This window comes from Tachypleus tridentatus, chromosome 13, assembly GCF_004210375.1.
Source record: "Tachypleus tridentatus isolate NWPU-2018 chromosome 13, ASM421037v1, whole genome shotgun sequence".
Classification (NCBI taxonomy): domain Eukaryota; kingdom Metazoa; phylum Arthropoda; class Merostomata; order Xiphosura; family Limulidae; genus Tachypleus; species Tachypleus tridentatus.
In genome coordinates this window covers 116,161,461-116,183,070 of record NC_134837.1, presented here as the reverse complement: position 1 = coordinate 116,183,070, position 21,610 = coordinate 116,161,461, and the positions used below count along the sequence as shown (strand labels likewise).

Below are 21,610 nucleotides of genomic sequence, written 5' to 3'. Positions count from 1 at the left end.
AATAGTGAAATAACCTGACACAGAATACAACTGACTAAAACTAAAATTTAGTTTTTCAAGTCTGTTTTACTTAAGGGTATTAGAAATATTTTTTATGTATTTTTATAACTGTTGTAAATTAGGTTTGTCAAAACTTGCTGTTCTATAAGACCATAGTTGTATAATATGTGTATTATGGTTTTTGTGTTTATTTAATTGTGAGATTTCTGTGAAATGCAATTTATGAATGAGTGTAACAGGTCTACACTGTCTTAGTCAGAGAGAGAGATTTGTAATTTTACTACCTAATAGAATGCTGTGGACCAATGAAATTAATATTTTGTTGAAGATGTTATTGAATGATTATTTGATAGAAAGTTCAGTGAAACCTCAAACTTTTGAACTGTAAAATTACTTATTGTTTAATAAAGTTTCAACTTCTTTGGTATAAGAAGACGACATCAATGAATAAAGGGTTTATAGGAGGAGAAATGTGTTACTTTTTCCACAGATCCAGGATGCCGGAAACCACTTGATGTTAGCCTTGCATCTGCTACCTTCTCATACTGCTACAACTCAACATAATAAATACAATTTTAGATCAGCAGAAGAAGTTACAGAGGTTGGTTTAACTGTAGTTCACTAGGCCTAACTGATGGTTACAAAAATAGTATATAATTTTAAGACAACAAATGACCTTTTGGTGTATCTAGACCATCTTATCCACTAAATTAAACTAACCACTAAAATAATTCAAGGTTACTAGGTTTAACTTAAAAATTGGAGAATTATGGTTATTGTTAATTAAGCCTAACTAGAAGTTGCACAAGTTGGTGTAATTAGGTACAATTTTGTTTCTAAAAAATTTAGATGTACAAACTGTTATAGTTGTGATACATTGCAGTTAACCATGTAATTACTAATGGGGTCCATATGGACCCATTGTATTCTGGAACATTTTTATAAATTATGTTTTTATGCCACAAATATTGTAATTAATTCTACTAGTGAGTGCCAAAATCCTCCATGTACCTTAGAAAAAAGTGATTTCATCCACTTTTTTTGTCTGTCCTTTACACTAAATGTTGTAAAAGACAAGAATATACAATTATTGTTTATTTTGCACCATGTGAACATTACCAGTAGCGAATGACATGGGAATAGTGTTTATATTTGAGATCTGAGTAATGTCTAGAGGAAGTATTGAATGCAAAATTTAATTTTATGTCAGATTTTAAGGACTTTACTCTATAATCACCACTGTTTTCCTGATATTAATAACAGTGAAAATAAACTTTTATACATACTTTCAGAGAATATTATTAATTCTAAACATTTGTGATTAGATTTATAGCTGGTATTTTAATGTTAATTTTGTGTAATGTTCTTTGCTTGAAAGTGTTATCGATGTGCATCATTGTTTTTGGTTTTATAAAGTGAAATCCACTCTCTATTAGCCAAATTGTATCAATTATCACTTACATTTTGTTAGATAAGTTTCAGAAATTTGATTATTTTTAAGACTTCTGAGTTACATTTATATCCATATGTTTAGTATCTTATAATAAGGAGCACTAAACTGGAACATTCTGTAAAAGAAAGCATATTTTTATCTCTGTATAGAACAAAAAATATCAACTAAGCAATTTTAATAAAATATATTTAATGGTACATAAAGTAAGAAATTGATTTGTACATTCAGTTCTGATAATTTGTAGATGGTCAACAAGCTCATGAGTTGTCTCCAGCGAGGTAGAGCCTGTTTGATAATACCAAAGAGGAGGACAATAGATGAACTACAGAAAAGCCGAAATATGGTAATATGGATCTCTGTCTGTCTTTCATCTTCATTTTTGGAAGAGAATTTTGTTCTGAAAAGACATTAAAGTTGACTTCAGTTATATTAAGTTAACTGACCTTTTTACATAATCTGTTAGTATTGCTTGAATTGAGAATAATTTTGTTACCCATTTTCAAAACTTGCAGAATAAGAATTACACACCATCAGTTTGATTAGAACAAATTCAGTGTATTAAAATAAAATGAAAGATAGAGGAAGTTAATCTTAGATAAATTGATTTATATTGGGAATGATCTGTTTCACAAAGTTCAAATGAAAACTGGTAATCATTTACAAATTAAGAAAAAAGCACTTAAATCAGTTATGATTATGTTCTTAATATAGAGAGGATTAAATATATTATATCAAAACAATTTTGAATATACTAATTATCAAATGACATGAGAATTGCAGCTGATATAAAGTTGTGGTTAAATGGAACTTATCATAACTACAATTTTTTTTTACATTGTTTGAAGTTTTGTAGGTAGTATGATGCTACCAAAGATTGGTCACTTTTATTAAGGTCATGTAATAGCCTTTTCTGATGTAAAACAAACATGTATTAAGATATTAAGATGGGTTCAAGTTAAAGATTTAGTAATACCAAACTGGATATATTCCTTATACTCGGTGAAATTGTTAAAACTAAGAAATATGCATCAACTTGAGGCACCAGGATGATCCAGGAAGAGAAATGCAATAAGTCATATACCTCAGAAATAAAATATTGTAACATCTGATAATTCAGTTAACAGTATGAATATAATCAAGAAGGGTCTTAATCTAGTAAATCAATAAAAGCCATGTATACAAGTTGCTTTCGTGACTTACTCATTCGACTGTAACGTACCTCAAGCAGCTGGAGAATGAAATGGGCACTTGTTCTATTCAGTATGACTACATACCAGTCAAGTCATTGGGTGTAGCACTTTTGTATTTATTTTGAGATCAAACTTGAAACAAGTACTAGGAAACTGTAATCTTTGTGTACTAGATGGATTGTGGAAACATAAGAGTGGCATGCTTTGGAGAACAATGCATTATGATCAAACTTTTTGTAATCGAACTATGCTGCAAGACTTTTGTCAAGGTGCACATGGTAAAACTTGAATACTTTTAATGTAATGTACTCAACTTCTTTAAATGTGCTTTATTTCTGAACCACATGTACATACGTACATACATGTATGCATACATCATACATGCATGTTGGAGTCTGTTGTAGCAGTGATGTAAACCCTGTGGGATGGAGGTCCAGGTATCATTAACCAGAAGTTGTATAACTATGTCTGGTTTGCCTATTCATGCACAGTTACTCCACATTCTTAGGGATATGTCTCTTTGTATATCATATTCTGGGTGCTTTCAACCTCATGGCAGATGGTCTTTTCAGACCAGATGTAGTGTTATTTCCAGTGGTTATGCAGTCAGTGGGTTACTCCTCATCTGGATACATATACTACTTTCCTTAATACTAGGTTACCTCTTTTGGTCTTCAGCTCCTCATCCTCAGGCTCTAGCTGTGGATGCTCTCAGCCAGAATTTTGTTTATTTTCTTGTATTTCTTCCCATGGTGGTTTCAATCTTTCATGTCACTCTGTGTCAAGTCCTGGCTATTCCTCCTTACTAGCTGGCATAAATTTGCTTGAAACTGAATAAGATGAGGAAACCAAACCCTTCCATTTTATGTCCTCTCACTCTGTTTTACTATGTCACTTGATTACTAGTCCTTTATCCTGCCCTTCTTACCCTCCATCTTCATATCTGGCATTTATCAGGTTGTTGGCAAGGAGATCTGAATTTGATATGGATGTCTCCTTCGTTTTTAGTATGGTCCATTCCTTCTTCTGTGGAGGTTTATCATTGTAAATGAACCATCTTCCATTATTGATTTTTGAGTCGGGGTTTTCCCCTTCTCAACACACTGTTCCTCTTATTACAGATTTCCCTACATGGTTGTTTATTCATGGGACTTTTTTCTCTTTTATAGCTAATTATTGAGCAGCCTTATCCTATATTTTCCATTTTTCCTGATACTGTTTGGTGTTTTCCTTTCCTGTTTTCTCCCTTTTGTTGTTCCCTTTGTACTTGTAAACCTCTCTGTTGGGCTGTCTTTCTTGATTGGAATGTCAGTATTGTTCTTCATTCCTTTACTGTACTTATGTTTGAATTGTTATTCTTGTGCTTCTTGTTTCACTTATCCCTTAAGACTTCTTCTCTACATTTCTTAGTCTGTGAGCATTGTTAATCTGTTATATTTGCTATCAAAGTTTCATGCACACTGTACCATTCCAAGTACATTCTCCTTTATCCAAATTGATTTTCCCAAAATTGTGATGGCTCGTGAGGGTACCTCTTCCTTCTTGCCATTTTCATTTCAGTCCATATTCCCCCTTCCCCTTTATTCCTGGTCAGTTCTGGGTAGTCTCGTATGTGCTCTTTGTTGTTACATTACCCACTTTGCTTCCCTCTGTGGTTCCCATTCCTGCCATTTCATCCACTGGCAAAACTCCTCTGTTCCTGTCCTTTCTTTCTCTTCCCTTACTAATCGATTTGCTTGGCATATGTCTTCATGTATTCTTCTTCCTGAAATTTGTTCCAGATGTCATTGACTCAGATCTAGCACCTTACCTTTTCCTTGGCATATCACCTCTGTAGTCCATTGGAGGACATTCTTCAATCAGATATGTGGATTACACCTCGTACATTAATTTCCCATTATCTTCATTGGATGGTGCTTTCTTCCTTGTTGTTGTACTATCTTCCTCCTATCTCTGTCCTTGAAACTTCAGTGAGACTTTGTCTGGGTAAGTTATTTATATATTTTTTTTCACTTCAGTGTCATATTCCTTTTCATTTAGGATCCCTGTCGGTGGCAAGCATTGCCTGTCCAGGTATACTTCTATTTCACAAATCCCCACTGTACGGCTGAATTTATACAAATGGCCTGTAATGCATACTGTTGATGTATTCCACAAGATTACTTGTAAGTTGCCTCGTAATATGTTTGTTCCATAATATGCTCTTTCTGGACCATACTTGCCCATGAAATTACATGGGTAAAGCAAAAGGTGACATTTGCTCATCCCTGCTGTCCCTTTGAACAAATCAGAGGTGATCTGCTTTCTAAAATAGGGTTACTTGTGGTCAGCTGTTGCACTGTCTTTGGTGTTGGTGTTCCTCTTGACTCTCAGCTGCATTTTGTCCCTTCTTGTTCTTCAAGTGAAGTATGGCAGTCCTTGCCACTTTCCATTTCTGAACTGCTGGAGTGGTGGACCATGGTGGAGTACTTCTGAATATGATTGCTTCTATTTTGTTGGGGGAGAGTGGTGATGTTCTGCTGGTGTAGATAGCATTCGATGCTCCAAGAATTTTGCATTGAACTATTCTTTCTTTCTTGAGCCTTACTGAGTCACAAATATGGGTTTCCAAAAATGTAATTAACATAGCTTTTGAGTATTTTCCTTAAAATACAACATATACTTGACACTAGAATAGATCCCTCAAAATAACTAATTTATCTGGCTTTATATGCAAGTTAAAAATAGATTAGAAAAATTGCATTATATGTTCAGAAAGGTCACATAATAATTATGCAGGTAAATACTTCAGTTCAAGTGACTAATACAGATGCCACAACTAAGCAGTTGGTAACCAGTTTTTTACTGAAGAGATTGTTTTTTTTTTTTTAATTTGTTTTATAAACATTCCAATTAGCTATGTAAAATTGATTAGGAATCAACATTTAGAGTGAGAAAGGTGGCTTCTCTGGCAGCAGAGAAGAGATTTAACAAACATGTTAACATCTTGGTAAATTAAGAAAAATGCAGATGCAAATTTTAGGTTTTGATTGTAATTATGCATAGTTTGTACTTCTAATTGGTTGGAAACTGTAGAAGCCTGTTATTGAAAATTGTGATGTTAAATACTTGCAGCTTGGATGTGCTGTGTTACACAGAATAAAAATTGAGGAGTTTTTAGGTATTTCTTTTTGAAATTGAGATATTAAAACCCAGACAATATAAAAATGTAAATTAAAGATATATATTCATATCAAGTTTAATTACCTTTTTAATGTAAGTGAGAGTGATGTGACTGTGATAAGCTTTTGATTTATTTCTTCATGTGATGGTATTGCACCCTTCTACTGTATTACTTGAAGTGTTTTTTTTTCTTGACTTGTATCGTACTATTATTCATATTTTATTAATACATAAGTTTGTGTGACCAGAAATGTTGCAAAGTACTGATTAACTTCAAGCATTGTCATCTCTCTGCAGTTGATAATATCCGAAAACAGTGTTTGTTATTTATGGTGACACACTGTATTTTGAAGAAGAACTTCACAAAGAAATGATATTTTAAATTCCTTATTTTCTTCTTGCCTGTTTTTGCCATGTAATGAAAAACTTGTATACTTGTTTATTTTTCTCTCCTTGCATCCTGACTTTGTACTTTTATTTAAACATATTATTTTTTTATTAGTTCATCAATTATTTGAAACTCATTTCTGTTGTTTTTTTTTCTCTTAGAAATCACTCCAACCTCCATTGCCTAATGATTTGGCTGTTAGTTTCTATGTTCAGGCTCATAAACTAGTTTTTGCTGTTTACCATCTGCAAAAAGACCAACAAGGCTCAATGAAGTTTGATGTTTACCAGGTAGATAGAGTACTTGGGTCTTTTGAATTATTATAATATTTGTTAAGGGTATCAGCTCATTATAGAAGATACATGGTAGTATATTTAGAAATATTATTCTCTAATTTTTACCAAACATTTTGTAGATGTAATAAAATATTGTTTGTCATTTTTCTCAGGTTTAGTCCCAACATACATTTACTCCTGAAGTGTAACATCTGATCAAAATAATGCTGTCTAGTTTTGATCTATTCATTCAATTTCCAAAAAGCAAGCTTTCAACTCCTTTATTTAGCTGTAACACACTTCCAATAGCTTCTTCAGTAAATAATACATCTAAAATCTGTTTTGTGTAAGTTAAGTTTTGTCATTTTATGAATTTAATACTGATATTTAGAAATTTTTAAGCATTATATAATATTGTTAAATCTTCAATGTTTGATGAGCAAAATTAACAAACTTCTACTTTCTACAGGCAGAGTCCTCAGTACCGTGGCTAAGTGAAGTGTTGGTACTTTTTACAGTTTCCCTCCAGTTATGTCAGCAGTTAAAAGATAAGGTTGGTGTTACCCTTGTTTTGCATGCCAAATTGAAGAGGAGTAAAGATAATTAAAATTAACAGAAATACAAATGTCCTAAAAACCTTTTACTTGTTAAAATAAACATATATTCCCATAATGTACTGTTTTTGTTCTCAATTAAAAGTTAACTATTATAATTTGTTTTAACTCTTACTAGGGTTGATCAAATCAACCGAATTTGTGGTTTCAAATTCACTTTTATAGTTCCTATGCTATAACTTCCAATATGTTTTGTGTATTTTTCAACACTCCATAAGTCTTTTGTAGACAAAAAAAGAATTTTTTTTAATGCAGTATTCAACTAAAAATTTCTTCTTGAATAATTAGAGTCAAAGTTATTGTCATGTTACTATCAAATTTCATTTGCATAATCTCTAAACCCTAACTCTACTGAACTGTATCTGAGGTTTGACAGTAAAATGACTTTAGATTGTAACATGTAACCATATTTATTTATCTTTTGATAGCTTTAATCCTATTATGGTAGGTTATATATTGTTGACTTGTATTCAAATTTTGATTGAATTACTACTTTTTAATTTCTCCCTAAGTTTGGTATGAAACTGTGGCTTTATAATTCTAATTTTCATATTGTACATTTAATTTCTGAATTTAAAAGTAGATAGTAAATGACCACACCTGAACAGAGATTTTTGTTTTTGTGCATATAAAGTGATTTTTGCAACACTGGTTCAAATTAGATAGTTGTGATGTCAAAATAGAAAATCTATGTTTTTGTACAAATTAGGAACTCAAATTACCAATCTTGATAAGCTAGGGTGTAACCTTATCTTTTTTACTTTGCTGAATTTATCACTGTATTTTGTGAATCAAACACAATTGGCCCCTCTGCTCACCTCTTTCTATTTTTGGAAATGGTCCATTGTATACACTTGCTTCCATATGACATGGATAACAAGTCAGAAACTCAGTATTGCCCCCTTAGTGGTTTTCTTAACCATTTTCAAATATAATTGCATTCTTTCTTTCTTTCAAGGCCAAACAGTCGTGCTGGTAAATTGAATCTTTATCCTGTTTGATATTTCATATTTTTAGATACAAAAACATTTTTGTTTTTAAACTTTAACTCGTAATAGAATTCTGTGGTATCAGTGAGGTAACTTAACTTTGGTTATTCAAACATGTTATATAAAACTAAAAAAAATTTAATTTTATATTTTCCACTTGAAAATTCTTCGTTTAGCAAGCTATAATGAGCAAAAACTGAGTACAAAAGTTGTAACTGGAAGAGATAATTTTTGCTTTTATTTCTTTAACTGTTCTATGTTGTTGTTTTTTTAAAAGTAACTTGTTTATAAATGATAATAATCTGTATATATACACAATTTATAGTAATTGAAATGTGACTATTTGATACAATACTAGGCACTAAAACATAGGTAAGATAGATTACTTTGTAAAAACTAAAGGTCAGTTTTATATTATGGGATATGGTAACATGAAAGCACATGCACTTCATCATTCTAACTTTATTGTTAACTAGGCACAGCTGAAAGGTCAATATAATAGAAATAATAAATCTGTATAAATGTATGTTATGAAATTTAAGTTGTTATTTAATCTAAACATTTGTTTTCATATTACAATCTGTAGTCATTCCAGAAGGAAAAAAAGCAGAAGTTACATTTATTTCGATTTATATAGTTGTTACGAGATTGAACAAATAGACTGAACCCATACAGAAACTCCTTGGTGAAAGTAACTAAAGATGTAAAGCTTTTTCTTAAGAAACATTTGGTGAAACTATCTGAACATTCTAAGGATTTCCCATGGTATTTCAGAATTTTATGATGCATAAAAGTGTTTTTAATCTTAAAATGAAAGTTACTTTTAGTGTTGGATTGATAGGCAACATGCAAAAATACAAAAGGTGTAATAAAAATATTGCTCAACAAACCTGAAGACTTGTTTAAAAAAAAACTGATTTTTGCATATCAAAGCATTGTAATGTTTATTAATAATCTGCCTATTTTTGTGAATGTACTCTTACTAATTTAAAAGTAATAGCATGAAAACTAATAATGAGCACATAATGGTTAAGAGGTTTGTTCCAGGAACCAAGCCCATGCTGAAATGGTTAAATTTGCAACAGTTTACATCTGTTTATATTTTTGTTTTAGTTGGACATGGTTCAAAGAACAATAATCTTTGTGCCATACAAGTTGTAAAACATTTGACAAATGTGTATCTTGTATTATTATAGTGAATTGCATGAGTACATGCTACTTGTGAGCTATTAATGAAATTTTATTTTTACCTGATCTAACCTAAACATCTGAGTTACATTTGTGCCAAACCTTTGATACAGCAGGTGTATATTCACAAAATTTGGGATTTAAAAGTATTTTGTACTAAAAAAAAATTGCATTTATAAATAAATCTTTTTACTAAAGGATTTGTTGGTGAAAATAGTCTTTTTTTTTTCATTATTAGTCTGAGTAAAGTGATTTCATGTTATGATAAAAAATATTTTTCATTCCAAAAATCTCAACTATTATAAGATATTGTAAATACATTTCAAATGTGCATTTTCAGTAAGACTTTATTTTGTTTTCTATACTTCAACTGTGTGGGGTCTATCATTTGACCCAACCTTGTAACCATTATAAAGAAATAAACATAAATTATGGTTTGTTTGTTTTTTGTGCTAGAATGACTAAGTAGCTTAAGTCTCGTAATGCTATGTGTTTACGTCTTTTTTGTTTTACTACTATTATACTGGCCTTCCAGTTATGACTAGCTAACATTACATAGCTTGCATCAACATGGTGCACGTGCACTCATCACGTATCTAAATATAAAACTGACCTTTAGTCTTCCCTATGTTGGCCATGTTTTAATGGACTATATTATTTTGCATATGAAGGATATCGGAGAATTTAGAATTTTATAAATAACTCTACTGATACAACATACCTTCTTGAAATCTTGAAAGAACATGGTAGCCTTTACACATTAAAATGATTGAAAACCCCACTAGGGGGACATTCTAAACTGTTGTTTGGTTATTCATGTCATATTTTGAAGTAAGTGTGTATAAGGTACAATTTCCAAAAGTGGAAAGAGGTAAACAGAGGTCACTGTGTTTGTTTCAGTACATAAGCTGTATCTCAGCAAAATAAAAATATGGGGTTCTTAACTTTATATTCTGCCTTGTAAATATTTGTAATTTGAGTTCCTAATGTATATGAAACTACAGACTTTGTATTTTGACATTGCAAACATCTAATTTTAAATGATACTACATTCAACATACCATGTGACTCACTAAAAATTTATATTTAAATATTCTTTTGATATTTAATTTTAAATTAAGAAACTAACTCATGTTAAAGCTTGAATTTTAATCAATTTGATTCCAAACTTATTTAATGAATTTGTAAAATAGTAGTTCAATTAAATTTTGAATGCAAGTCAACAAATGTGATGATATGGCCTTTGACCCTTGATCACTGTAGTGAAAAAGCTAAAGAACTTAAACTTGACTATTTTAACTACCCAATTTATTTCATGTATTTTGTCTTTGATTCTAGGTGTCTGTGTTCTGTTAATATGAAGAGGTGAACATGGTGTGATGTGGGGCCTTCAGTTACAGCTGGTGTTCACTCCTTTTGAGGCATTAATCTGTTATTTAAAAACAACAACAACAAAAAACAAACTACTGTAGTGTGGTAGCATTTTAGTTTCTCCATAAAAGTTGTTGGTACCCAGTCTAGTAGGCAACTAGTAAGGCTCTTCACTAAAATGTGTTAGGTTGTAATGAGCATAGAATTGTGCTTACTTGTTTCTAATCGGAAACATTTTTTAACGTTTGGAAGAGATGTCACAGTAGAAAAACTGGAAAAATTAAGCACATCATCAGTATGCTTGATCTAAGTGTAATTGTATTTTTTTATTAGTATATAATGGTATTTATAAAGTAATACTTTAGTAGTTTTAAAATAAGCTAACTAACTTGAGTGTATGTATACATGTTTTTTTTTGTTGTTTTTTGTACAAAGGCGTAGTGATGTACCTTAACTATTTGTAAAGGTTAACACTTGTTATACTTAATGTTTCAATTAGTACCTGTTCTACACTGTTATTTGAAATGCTTAGATTATTTACAGCTTTTACTAATACAAGTAATACATTTGATGGATTATACTCTGATTACTAGCTAGTTTTACATTACTCACTTGAAGAATACTCAGTCAGACAACATGAAATGGTCTTGCAGTAAATGGTACTCTCTGTGTTTACAGTATATTTACGTTATTAGTGTAATGTTCTTTTAATTCATACATGGTCCATACTGTTAAAACACGTATTTGGATCTTAAAATCTAAATTGTTACAATAATATTTTTATTAGAGGGTATAAATGATTTTTCTGTCCAAAATTACATTATACGAGATACAAAAACAGTGACTGCAGTTTTTTAAAAAATGGCAGACTAGTAATCAACTGTTTTTATGGGATTGCTTCAGAAAATAATGCATTTATCAACATTTATTCTAAAAAACTATTTGTCTTTAATTTGAGGAGGAAGAACTAAAATTCCATATGAACAGTACATACCTACTTGAATGTGCTTGAGAACCAATTCACGTTTTTTTTTACATAGCTTTAAAGTACAATTCTTATGATTTTATAATATCTTGATTAGTTTCACATTGTAATTTATTCGTATTTTAAAATAATGTTAATGCATGATAAAGAAAAGTCAAAGTGAACTGTGGAATGAGAGTATACAGCCAGTGTTATTATTTAGTGTTGAAGTGTAATGTTTTTCACTTTTTGACTGACTTTTCTCCAGTTTGATGTAATCATATTATATATAAAATTTGTACATATCTGCAAAAAATGCAGTGAAAAGAAGTGTGACACCTTGTATTAACAAATTTTGAAGAGATTGTATAAACTGAGGTAAACCACAAGTTGTAAAATAATTCTAAGTTCTTGGTTAAAGGTTATAGTACTTCATTACTGGCTTTATTTGTAAATATTTGTTTTTGATTTGTGATACTGTGAAACTTCTGGAATATTCTCTGGAGGTTTCAGAATTATGGAAAAGTGTAAAAAAAAAAAAAAAAGTATATTGTGTTTCTCACAATAGTATGTTGAGAAAGGAAACTACAAAATATAATTATTTAATAGCAAGAGAATATTTTCACAATGTGAAAAGCTATACAGTTAAATTAAACTTTTAAACAGTAAATCTACTACACAATCATCTTCCAATAACCACTTGACCCTTTTGTGGTGAGCTTGTGCAATTTGTAGTAATTGAGTCTCTTGGGTATCTTCTCAAAAACTGAGATCTTGTTAAAGATCATAAATGTATTTTACACAATGATGATTTTATAATTGGTCTTTTACTAAAAATCTATTTTTCTACTGTAGTAACTTGCATTCAAACTTGTAACCAATCAAGTGCAAGTTGATTTTTATTTTAAGTATAAGAACACTTTTTTTTTTTTTTTTATCGTATAGATTTTTTATATTTCATTTGAGAAATCTAGAACGTCTAAAGGGATATCAAATGTTTTTTAAGGTAAATGTATTTTAATTTTCCATACCACTTCACTAACTCTAGGTATTATCATCAGTGTATAATACAATGAAATAATTAAAATTAGTAAATAGGTGTGTAACTTTCTAATTTTTTGTAGAATATCTTTTTAAAGATTTTTTTTTAATTATTAGTTTCATCTTTTTTCTCCTTTTCATGTATAGTTAATTTTTGTTTTGTTTTTCTTGTCCTTTACCTCTTATTACTCACCTGGACAAAAGTCAGTGATGCTCTTGAGGCATATTAGTTTCTTTGGGAGACATGTAACTATTTGTCAAATTTTTTTGTTCAACATGTAATATTCCACTCATTGAGAATATAAGCAAAGTATGATGCATACTTAAAACATGTCTAAACCTCATAATTATGCATTTTAAAACATAACTGATAATAACTAATATGTAATAGTAAGACCTAATTACAGTTTAAATTGTATCTATCTGTAACATGTTTAGGTAAGAAATGATCAAGCATTTAACCATACTTTGGTCAATGTTGTGTGATCCATTATGAAAACTGCATGCCAGTTTCAAAATAACTGTTGATGGTATAAAGAGGTCATTTTATACTATAAACTGACTATACACATTACCTACACCTATATTTAGGCAATAAAGCTCAAACAAATCTGTTGACGGTGGGTATGGCAGCTTGCTGATAAAATTTATTATTTATTTTAACTGATCATTCAGGGTAGTTTGAAATGAGCAAGTCAAAAGGTTACATAAATAACTTGCACACATGTATCTCTACCATTGTACTGTTGAAGATTAGAGAACCAAAGCAGAGAATTTTCATAGCTTGTTGGTCATGTGACAGTACATTCTGTAGTTTTAAAGGTTATTTTGAAATAAAACACTTAAAACTTGGATAAAATAAAACTGATTGATAACATACACTATAATATTAATTTCATTTACAGACGTTGATATTAAAGTTGTTTAAATAAATGTTGAATGTAACAGTGATTTGCACATAAAAGCATTTGAAGGAGTTTCTATTGCAAAAGGGTTAAACCTTGCAGTCCTATTGTACAAGTAAACCAAATTTTAACATAGTTATTGAAGCACACAGTCTAGCTATACATTTATTTTCTACTACATGAATTTGACAAGCTAATTACTTTATCCACTTACACCATTGAGTGAATAAGACATTCAAACATTTATTTTGTTCTTGTGCTGCTCTGTGAAGGTATCAAAGTAATAATACTTCATGTAAATGAATGGCTCCAACTTCTCTTTTTGTTCCAATTAATGTTTCTCTAAGTTGTCCTATCTTTCTGTTCCTGGTGATATCTATATTATTACAACAAAAAGGCTAATACTTTGTCTCGCGTATCTCCTTGATTTGATAGGAATAAGCAACTATCATTTTATATATTGCATCTGGTACCTTTTAAAAAAATGACATACACAAAATTCTTGCCTAAGGTAGAGAATATGGTGTAATTGTGAGAAAAGATTTGAGGTCATAATGTTGTCTTAATGCATGTATGTTGCCATAACATTTTAATTAGCCTAAAACTAATTTTTCAGTGTGATAGTTTGATTTTAACAATTATATATCAGAAGACAGGGAAAATATGGTACGTATATTCTTAGTGTAAAATATGGTACGTATATTCTTAGAGGGTAGAATACGAGTATTTTTCCTCCCCCAGCATTAACCTTATAAATGAGCTATAAATGTTTTTGTTTGACAGAGCAAAGTCAAGTTACAAAGTTTTTAATTATTGTCCAACACAGTAAATTAACTTTTAAAAGTCTAATTTTATATTTAAAGTATTCTTTAACACAGTAACTTAACATCACTGTCTGACCATACATTAACTTTCTCAAACATTCAATTAACATCATGCTTGAGTCTTCAATCATACAATATATTTAAACAATTACATTTGGAACTTTTTTAATTTTATGTACCATTAAATTCTTCACATATTCACCCAGTTATCAGTTAAATTGTGTATTTATATTAAAAATATTCCTTCAGTATATAAAATCTTTTCAGTCTTGCACAGTACAAAATGGCACTGTGAACTTTAATGATTAATAGAGATAGGCTCCACTGACATGTTTTACAATGTGTTATTGAGGAAGAAGTTTTACATGGGAAAATTGCATTTGGCCTTTATAGTGTGAATGTGTAATAGGTAGCTGGTAGGCACAGTTGTTGGATTCTGTTTCACATAAATTACATATGAATTCATTCAAATCCAAGTTATGTAGTTGTGGTTTTAAGCACACATGCCACCAACTCAAGGAACTTGTGTGTGGAATAATGTAGCTTGCTCAGAGAAGATTGTAACATGAACACAATCTAATGTTTAGTATAGGATATTGAAAAGTTCCTCTCCATCATTCTTCAAAGTTATCTTGAAATAATCCAAAACTGAAGCTATCAAACTATTTGTTTTTGATACTAATATGTTCATTAGTTAGACCTTCTATTATGTTAATTAACATGGGCATTATATTGAACAGGTTATCTGCTCAAGTAGAATGAGAAATTCCTGCAGTCATAGCTTATGTTATACAACTGTAGTAGTAACTCCTCCAATATAACTCAATAATTCAGTTATCTTTTATTAATCATGCTAAATCTTCAATGCAGTTAATATTTTCCTTTTTTCAGTCATTATACATCGCTACAGAGGTATGTTTGCTAGACTAGCTAAGACGTAGTATTATTACACTTAGTTTGTGTGATAAATATCATCAGTAGTAAAACAGCCATAATGACTTCTGGATGGTACCAGGCCCACTAATTTTATACAAATTTTTCCATGTTGCCATTACTGTTCTTCTGTGACTGCAGTAGATCTACTTTTGCAAGTAGTTCCTTCAATTGACAGAAGTAGAATATTCCACCAAATCAAAACTGGGACTACTTGTTAAATTGGCTTATAGGAAACTATCTCTTGGTAATTATTCATTGGCATTGGTGTAAACACCCAAATAGTTTATCTTCAGTCTTTTAATGGATACCCTTCCACTTGTTGATTCTCTTCAAAGTTCTGTTGTTTATTATGAAGTTGCTTTCTGGAATTATTTTTAATATAAACATTCATTGTTTTCTATACTGAAATTGTCTGGTTTATTTGTAGTTTGTATACTTCATGGATCAAGACCTGGAATAAATGTATCCACTTAACTTGTAACATGTTTGTCTTATCCTTATTGAGTAATGTGGTTTGTTAGTTAATGTTCATATTTGTTAACTTCCTTTGGTTTGCTGTATTTCTATTGTATATTTGGAGTAATAATTTCTTCATCTTCATGTATAATGCTTTATGTTATCCAAAGCCGTTTCTTGAAATCTTTTGTATTTGCGTTTTAGCAAGTACTTCACATATGTATAAGTAGAGTTGTGACAACTGGTAAAGCAATAATTGCTTGTGTAGTGTAGAAATAATAACATAGAATAAATTTATTTAGTATATGTCAAAACCTGGTTTACTATGGTAGTGTGTAATTTTTCTAGAATGTGGAACTTCCTTTTGTACTGTAGAAAATGTTTAATACTTTTTCATTTAAGTTATTTTTAATATAGCAAACAATGAAGTAAAAGTGCTGTAATTAATAATATTACTTAATGAAAAGTAAAAGTTTAATTTTTGTATTAAAAGAGGGTTTTTATATCCAGTAACTTGAGGGAACTTTGGTGTAAAGATAATGCTAATTCAGTTCAGGAAATTTGGTAAGAATAAAAATGACATGAAAAGGTTGTATTGTTGGAGGCTTCCCAACAGTCTTGGTACATTAATATTTCTGTAGGTCTCAGTAGAAAAACAACTTCATGTCAACATTATAAAGATAGGTACAGGCTTTTGTTGCTGCTGGGTTCCATGAGATGTGACTGTTTCTTCTATATGGATTATTCTAGAAACCACTTCATGCCTATTAACTGTATGTGAATCAAATGTTTTCAGTTTGAAGTTTGTAGTAGTGCTTCAATATATTTTTTTTAAAGTTCATCCAGTATTATTGAAATGAATAAACATTTTATCAAAACAAACTAAAACATTAGTACCATTTATAAAGGCTTCTTAACCCATGAACACAGACAATACTTTTTATAAAAGGTTGATAAATTGTAAATTAACTGTTTATTGAAAAATTCTTATTGCTAATTAAAACATTTTCATTATTTCCATAAAATGTGTTTTTAAATAGTATATTAATAATTTTGGATTCTGCATTTTCTTTGATTTCTTGAGAAGTTAATTTTTTTATTTTTGGTACCAAGCAGTAACTCTTCATCCTTTCCACATAAACTGATCTATTTATGGCTTAAAATTTAACAAATTCTGAAACGAATTTCATAACTTTAGATTGAAAAGTGCAATCAGTCCTTCCAAAGAATGAGAATCCCTTTAAAATATATGTATGTAAATCAGTTGTTTGGTGTCACAAGCTATAGTACTTGTACTTCACATGGTGCTTATTTTGTGGTTTCATGAAACCCATTTGGGTGTCATTTAAAAAATAGTGTAATAAATCTTGTGAAGAGGGAGGAAGCAAATACCATATTTATTCCATTACTTTTTAAGGCTGACATGTCTGGGTACCTTTTGCTAATATATTTGTAAAGAAGCTAAGTTTTCTGTATCTAAATATATATTTAGTTTATAAAAAGTATTTAGAAAGTTATGATAATGTAATGAAATAAGGAGGTTTGTGGAAATGTACAGAAAAAGAAGAAAAACGCTATTAGAAATTTCATTTATATCATTAGGATTTAAAGTTCTTGTTTGTTTTTTTTCTATTAATTGTGTATTTAAGTATGATATTCAGGTACAAAGGTGCCTGACAGGTAAATTTACAAGTTTTATATAAAAGTTAGATTCAGAAAATTCACTGTAAAGAATAACTTCAAACTTGGACAATAAAGGAAAAAAAAAAAAAGCCCATAGAGATAAGAGAGGAAATAAAATCTTCATCAACAGTTTTATGTATAGTGACTATTACCAGCTGGCCTGCTTGTTCTGTAGTGTCTACTGCATGCTGGGATAGAAGATTGTTTCATTAATCCCATACATACAGGACAAAGACATTCTGTTTCAAGCCTGCACAAGACAAAGATGAAGAATTCTAATTTACCACAAGAATGCAGATAAAGAAATAATTTTCAAATAATTATTCCAGGATTTTCAGGGAATGTCATTTGCATTTACCCCTTGAAGGCTAATCAATAGGGAGATGGGTAACAATGTGTTGGTAGCAAGTTTGTATGACTTCATGGAAGAATTGAGAATAAAATTGATTCAGGAGCTGCTGCATACGTCAGAGGAACATTTAAAACTTGTTACTTGAAAGTAAATTATAGATGGCCTATTTCAAAGTCACATTTCTATGTATATTTGATTATATTGGCTTATGATATAATTTTTTATGTTTTGCATCTTATAGTGTTGTATGGTGAAATGTATTTGATCCAAGCTACAAGGTAGAGGAAGTTTGTAGATTTTTTTTTAATAGCTTGTTTGAAGTATTTGCCTTTGTTAATGTGTCAGTCATGGTCATTTGGTGGAGTGTTGATATGGGGAGGGTAGTTATTTTTGTAACTTGGTTTTGCAGTAAAACAAAATTGCCTATTTATTATCTTTAAAACTTGTATGTCAAGAGAGTTCAATTACATGGTTGATTTGGCATTTTTTACACAAGTCATCTTGAATTTCTGAAAAAGCATGGTGGGTTTCTAAGAACAATAATATACTATTTTGAAGAGACTGCAGAGGTTCATTTGTCCATAGCTGGTGATTTAATTTGCTGGTTTCTTTTTTAAATATTAGTATAGTAGAGGTTTTCCAGTTGAGTGGTACATGTTCTGACATGTAGGACAGAGTATAGAGATAGAACAATGTTGTGTGAGTAATTGGTGTAGTATGCTTCAATTGTAGATTTTACATATTGTTATCACTTGAAGTGTTTAGTATTTCATAGAGTAATTTTCATTTCTGCAAGTAAGTTGTGTTTGTTTAGTTGGTTAATTTTGAGTTCGAAGGCTCGGATGTGTGTAGGATATAAGAGGGAAAACTGTTTACTCAGATGAACACAGGAGGTAATTAGGTTCAGCTGTTATCACTACAGGTATGGTCAGAGAGTTATGTATAATACATTGGTCAAAGCAAAAAGTATCGATTTATTGTGGCTTTAGGGATAAGCGCGTGGGTTTTGATGTTGTATTACTGCCTCTTTTAATTATCCAGTGTAGTGCACTCAGAATCAATTTACCCTCACACCTACCAATATACTGATACACCCGAACATTAAATTCACCCGTAAACATGAGAAAAACTAACCAAATAACATTTTTCAAACTGCTGAAGATCACTAGAACCGATACACAATTCAAAACGGAAATCCACAGAAAACTCATCCATACTGGACTTACGTTCCCTGGGGCACTCAGTACATGAACCTAAACAAAAACTTAAACATATTAAGAAAATAAACAACCACAAAACTTTGCTCACCAAGTCAAACAACACCTTATCACCTTCAATAAATTTCCTTTTAAAAACCGTTGAAAAAATTATACTTAGTCTAACAAACAAACTAATAAATTCGACGAAACAACTAACTATAAAAGTTTGCACTGTTGCATTCCATGTATTCCCGATGATAGTGATAAAATAATCAAGTTTGGAAAAACTTGCAACAAAAAATAACATTCCAGTAAAACACCAAATTCATTAAAAAAAAGGGTACAAAACTAAAATTACATAATGTAAAAATTACACTGACAAACATAACACTAACATTATTTATAAAATACAATGCAACAACTGCTACGCCTTCTATATAGAAGAAACAATTAGAAAAATGTAAACCAGATTAAAAAAACACCTTCGCACATTTTTGACCACTGCAAATAAAATAAGCACAACATAACCATAGAAAACACCAGTTCACACACTCGTCACTTTGACGTGCTGTGCCTAGCAAAGGCTTGTAGTAAACTCTAAGCAGGACAAAACGTTGTTCTGTACTTTATTTTAATACACATACCAGGCATCTTTAGAACACATGGATAAACTTTGGGTCTTGTTACACAAGAAAACTATGGTAGGTACATCAAAGTATCAATTGTTGATAAGACAGAATCTGGAATAAGCATGAATTCATAACATTTTGGACTATTAATAGCTGAGAATTTGAATCTTGTGATGGATGCATAAAGTGAAACGTTAAAATAAAATAATGCCATAACACGGCATTTTTTAGGAAATAGGTATCTGGATACAAATATGGTATACATACCATGTATTTCTCACATCAGTTACATTCACAGGGAACAGTGCACGTGCAGCTACATCGGTCAGACCTCGGAGTGTGCCGTCCTCTGACAAGTTACAGGTCAGTAGGTTCTACTGCCTTACACATGCATGAGTTCGTCTGGTTATCGAGACGGGCGGTGGAGCATAATACTAGAAAACCCCGCCTTCCAATCGTAACTGAAATTAAGTCGTACTCTACCCTACAAACATTGACCGAAGCTTTTAATTTTTTTACAACTTGTTCAAAATCCAGCTTGTTTTAGATAAACATAATATGAATAAATTTTATATAACACTACAACTGAATGTAGTAAAGAGTGTATAAAGTATGACTATCTTGTTCAGAAACAATGAGAGGTTTGGTTTGGTTTTTGGAATTTCGCACAAAGCTACTCGAGGGCTATCTGTGCTAGCCGTCCCTAATTTAGCAGTGTAAAACTAGAGGGAAGGCAGCTAGTCATCACCACCCACCGCCAACTCTTGGGCTACTCTTTTACCAACGAATAGTGAGATTGACCGTCACATTATAACGCCCCCACGGCTGGGAGGGCGAGCATGTTTAGCGCGACTCGGGCGCGAATCCGCGACCCTCAGATTACGAAGCGCACGCCTTAACGCGCTAGGCCATGCCAGGCCCCAACAATGAGAGAAAAGCGTACAGTGACAACTTCCAAAGTTCGAAAATTTCTTATTTATACAAATCAAGTACACTTAGTCAAGATTACTCAAACAAAAACGTTAGAAAAAATAATTTTGATGATGATGTGGATTTTTCAGTGTTTGGTTTGTAATTAAGCACAAATACTACATAATGCAAAGATGCCAACTATTTCAAATGACTGAGTGTAATGCTTGTAGACAGAGCTCGTACAGATATCGTACAACCACTGGATACAGTTTTGAGTCATCCATGTCTGTGAATCCATCTGTGGCTAAACTGTAAACACAATTAGTAAGTATGCTTGAAATCATTTTGCCATCTTCACAACTCAACATTTGTACAATGGATGTTTTTTCGCTATATCAAAGTCTGGGAACATTTTTCTGAATATATGTCCTGCATGATCGGCTACAGCTAAGGGTAAATTATGAGCAATGACGAATCGCGTGAACATCACTTCTGCATTTATGGTTTCATCTTCTGAATTCTTACTCATAAATGTCGTTATTTGCATCGCTTTTGTCTTCGCCTCAGCCTTTTGTTGGTGAGATGCCGATTTTGTATGTCTGGAACAATCGTTTATCCCGCCATGCACCAGAGAAAAATCGATTGACAAACTGTACAAAACGCATGACTGTCACTGACTTTTGATGCAATGACCGGATATTTTGCACTATACTCTTTCCTAAACTTTGATTCACAGTTTTAGTCATTCTAGATTTGCCAGAAACAAGACAATCTGGTGAACGATCCCATTGGTGTTTCTATGCCGCTTAGATTTGTTTGTTTGTTTGGAATTTCGCACAAAGCTACTCGAGGGCTATCTGTGCTAGCCGTCCCTAATTTAGCAGTGTAAGACTAGAGGGAAGGCAGCTAGTCATCACCACCCACCGCCAACTCTTGGGCTACTCTTTTACCAACTAAAAGTGGGATTGACCGTCACATTATACGCCACCACGGCTGGGAGGGCGAGCATGTTTAGCGCGACGCGGGCGCGAACCCGCGACCCTCGGATTACAAGTCGCACGCCTTACGCGCTTGGCCAT

At 31.4% G+C, this 21,610-nt stretch overlaps 1 protein-coding gene and 1 long non-coding RNA gene across 2 annotated transcripts in view; one reads left to right on the top strand and one right to left on the bottom strand.

Moving 5' to 3' along the window:
- Positions 1-16,644, top strand: part of rogdi (rogdi atypical leucine zipper) — a 45,781-nt gene extending 29,137 nt beyond the window's left edge. Inside the window, exons 6-10 of the mRNA XM_076484584.1 lie at positions 491-601; positions 1,698-1,796; positions 6,355-6,483; positions 6,938-7,021; positions 10,598-16,644. Of these exons, the coding sequence (XP_076340699.1) occupies positions 491-601; positions 1,698-1,796; positions 6,355-6,483; positions 6,938-7,021; positions 10,598-10,615 (441 nt within the window). The 3' untranslated portion in view covers positions 10,616-16,644. The remainder of the gene's footprint in view (positions 1-490; positions 602-1,697; positions 1,797-6,354; positions 6,484-6,937; positions 7,022-10,597) is intronic.
- On the bottom strand, positions 1,623-20,020 carry LOC143241076 (uncharacterized). The gene is made up of 2 exons (XR_013022171.1): positions 19,887-20,020; positions 1,623-1,850 (listed from the first exon to the last, which is right to left on the bottom strand). It is a non-coding gene; the product is annotated as an uncharacterized LOC143241076 (long non-coding RNA).
- Between the last annotated feature and the right edge of the window lie 1,590 nt (positions 20,021-21,610).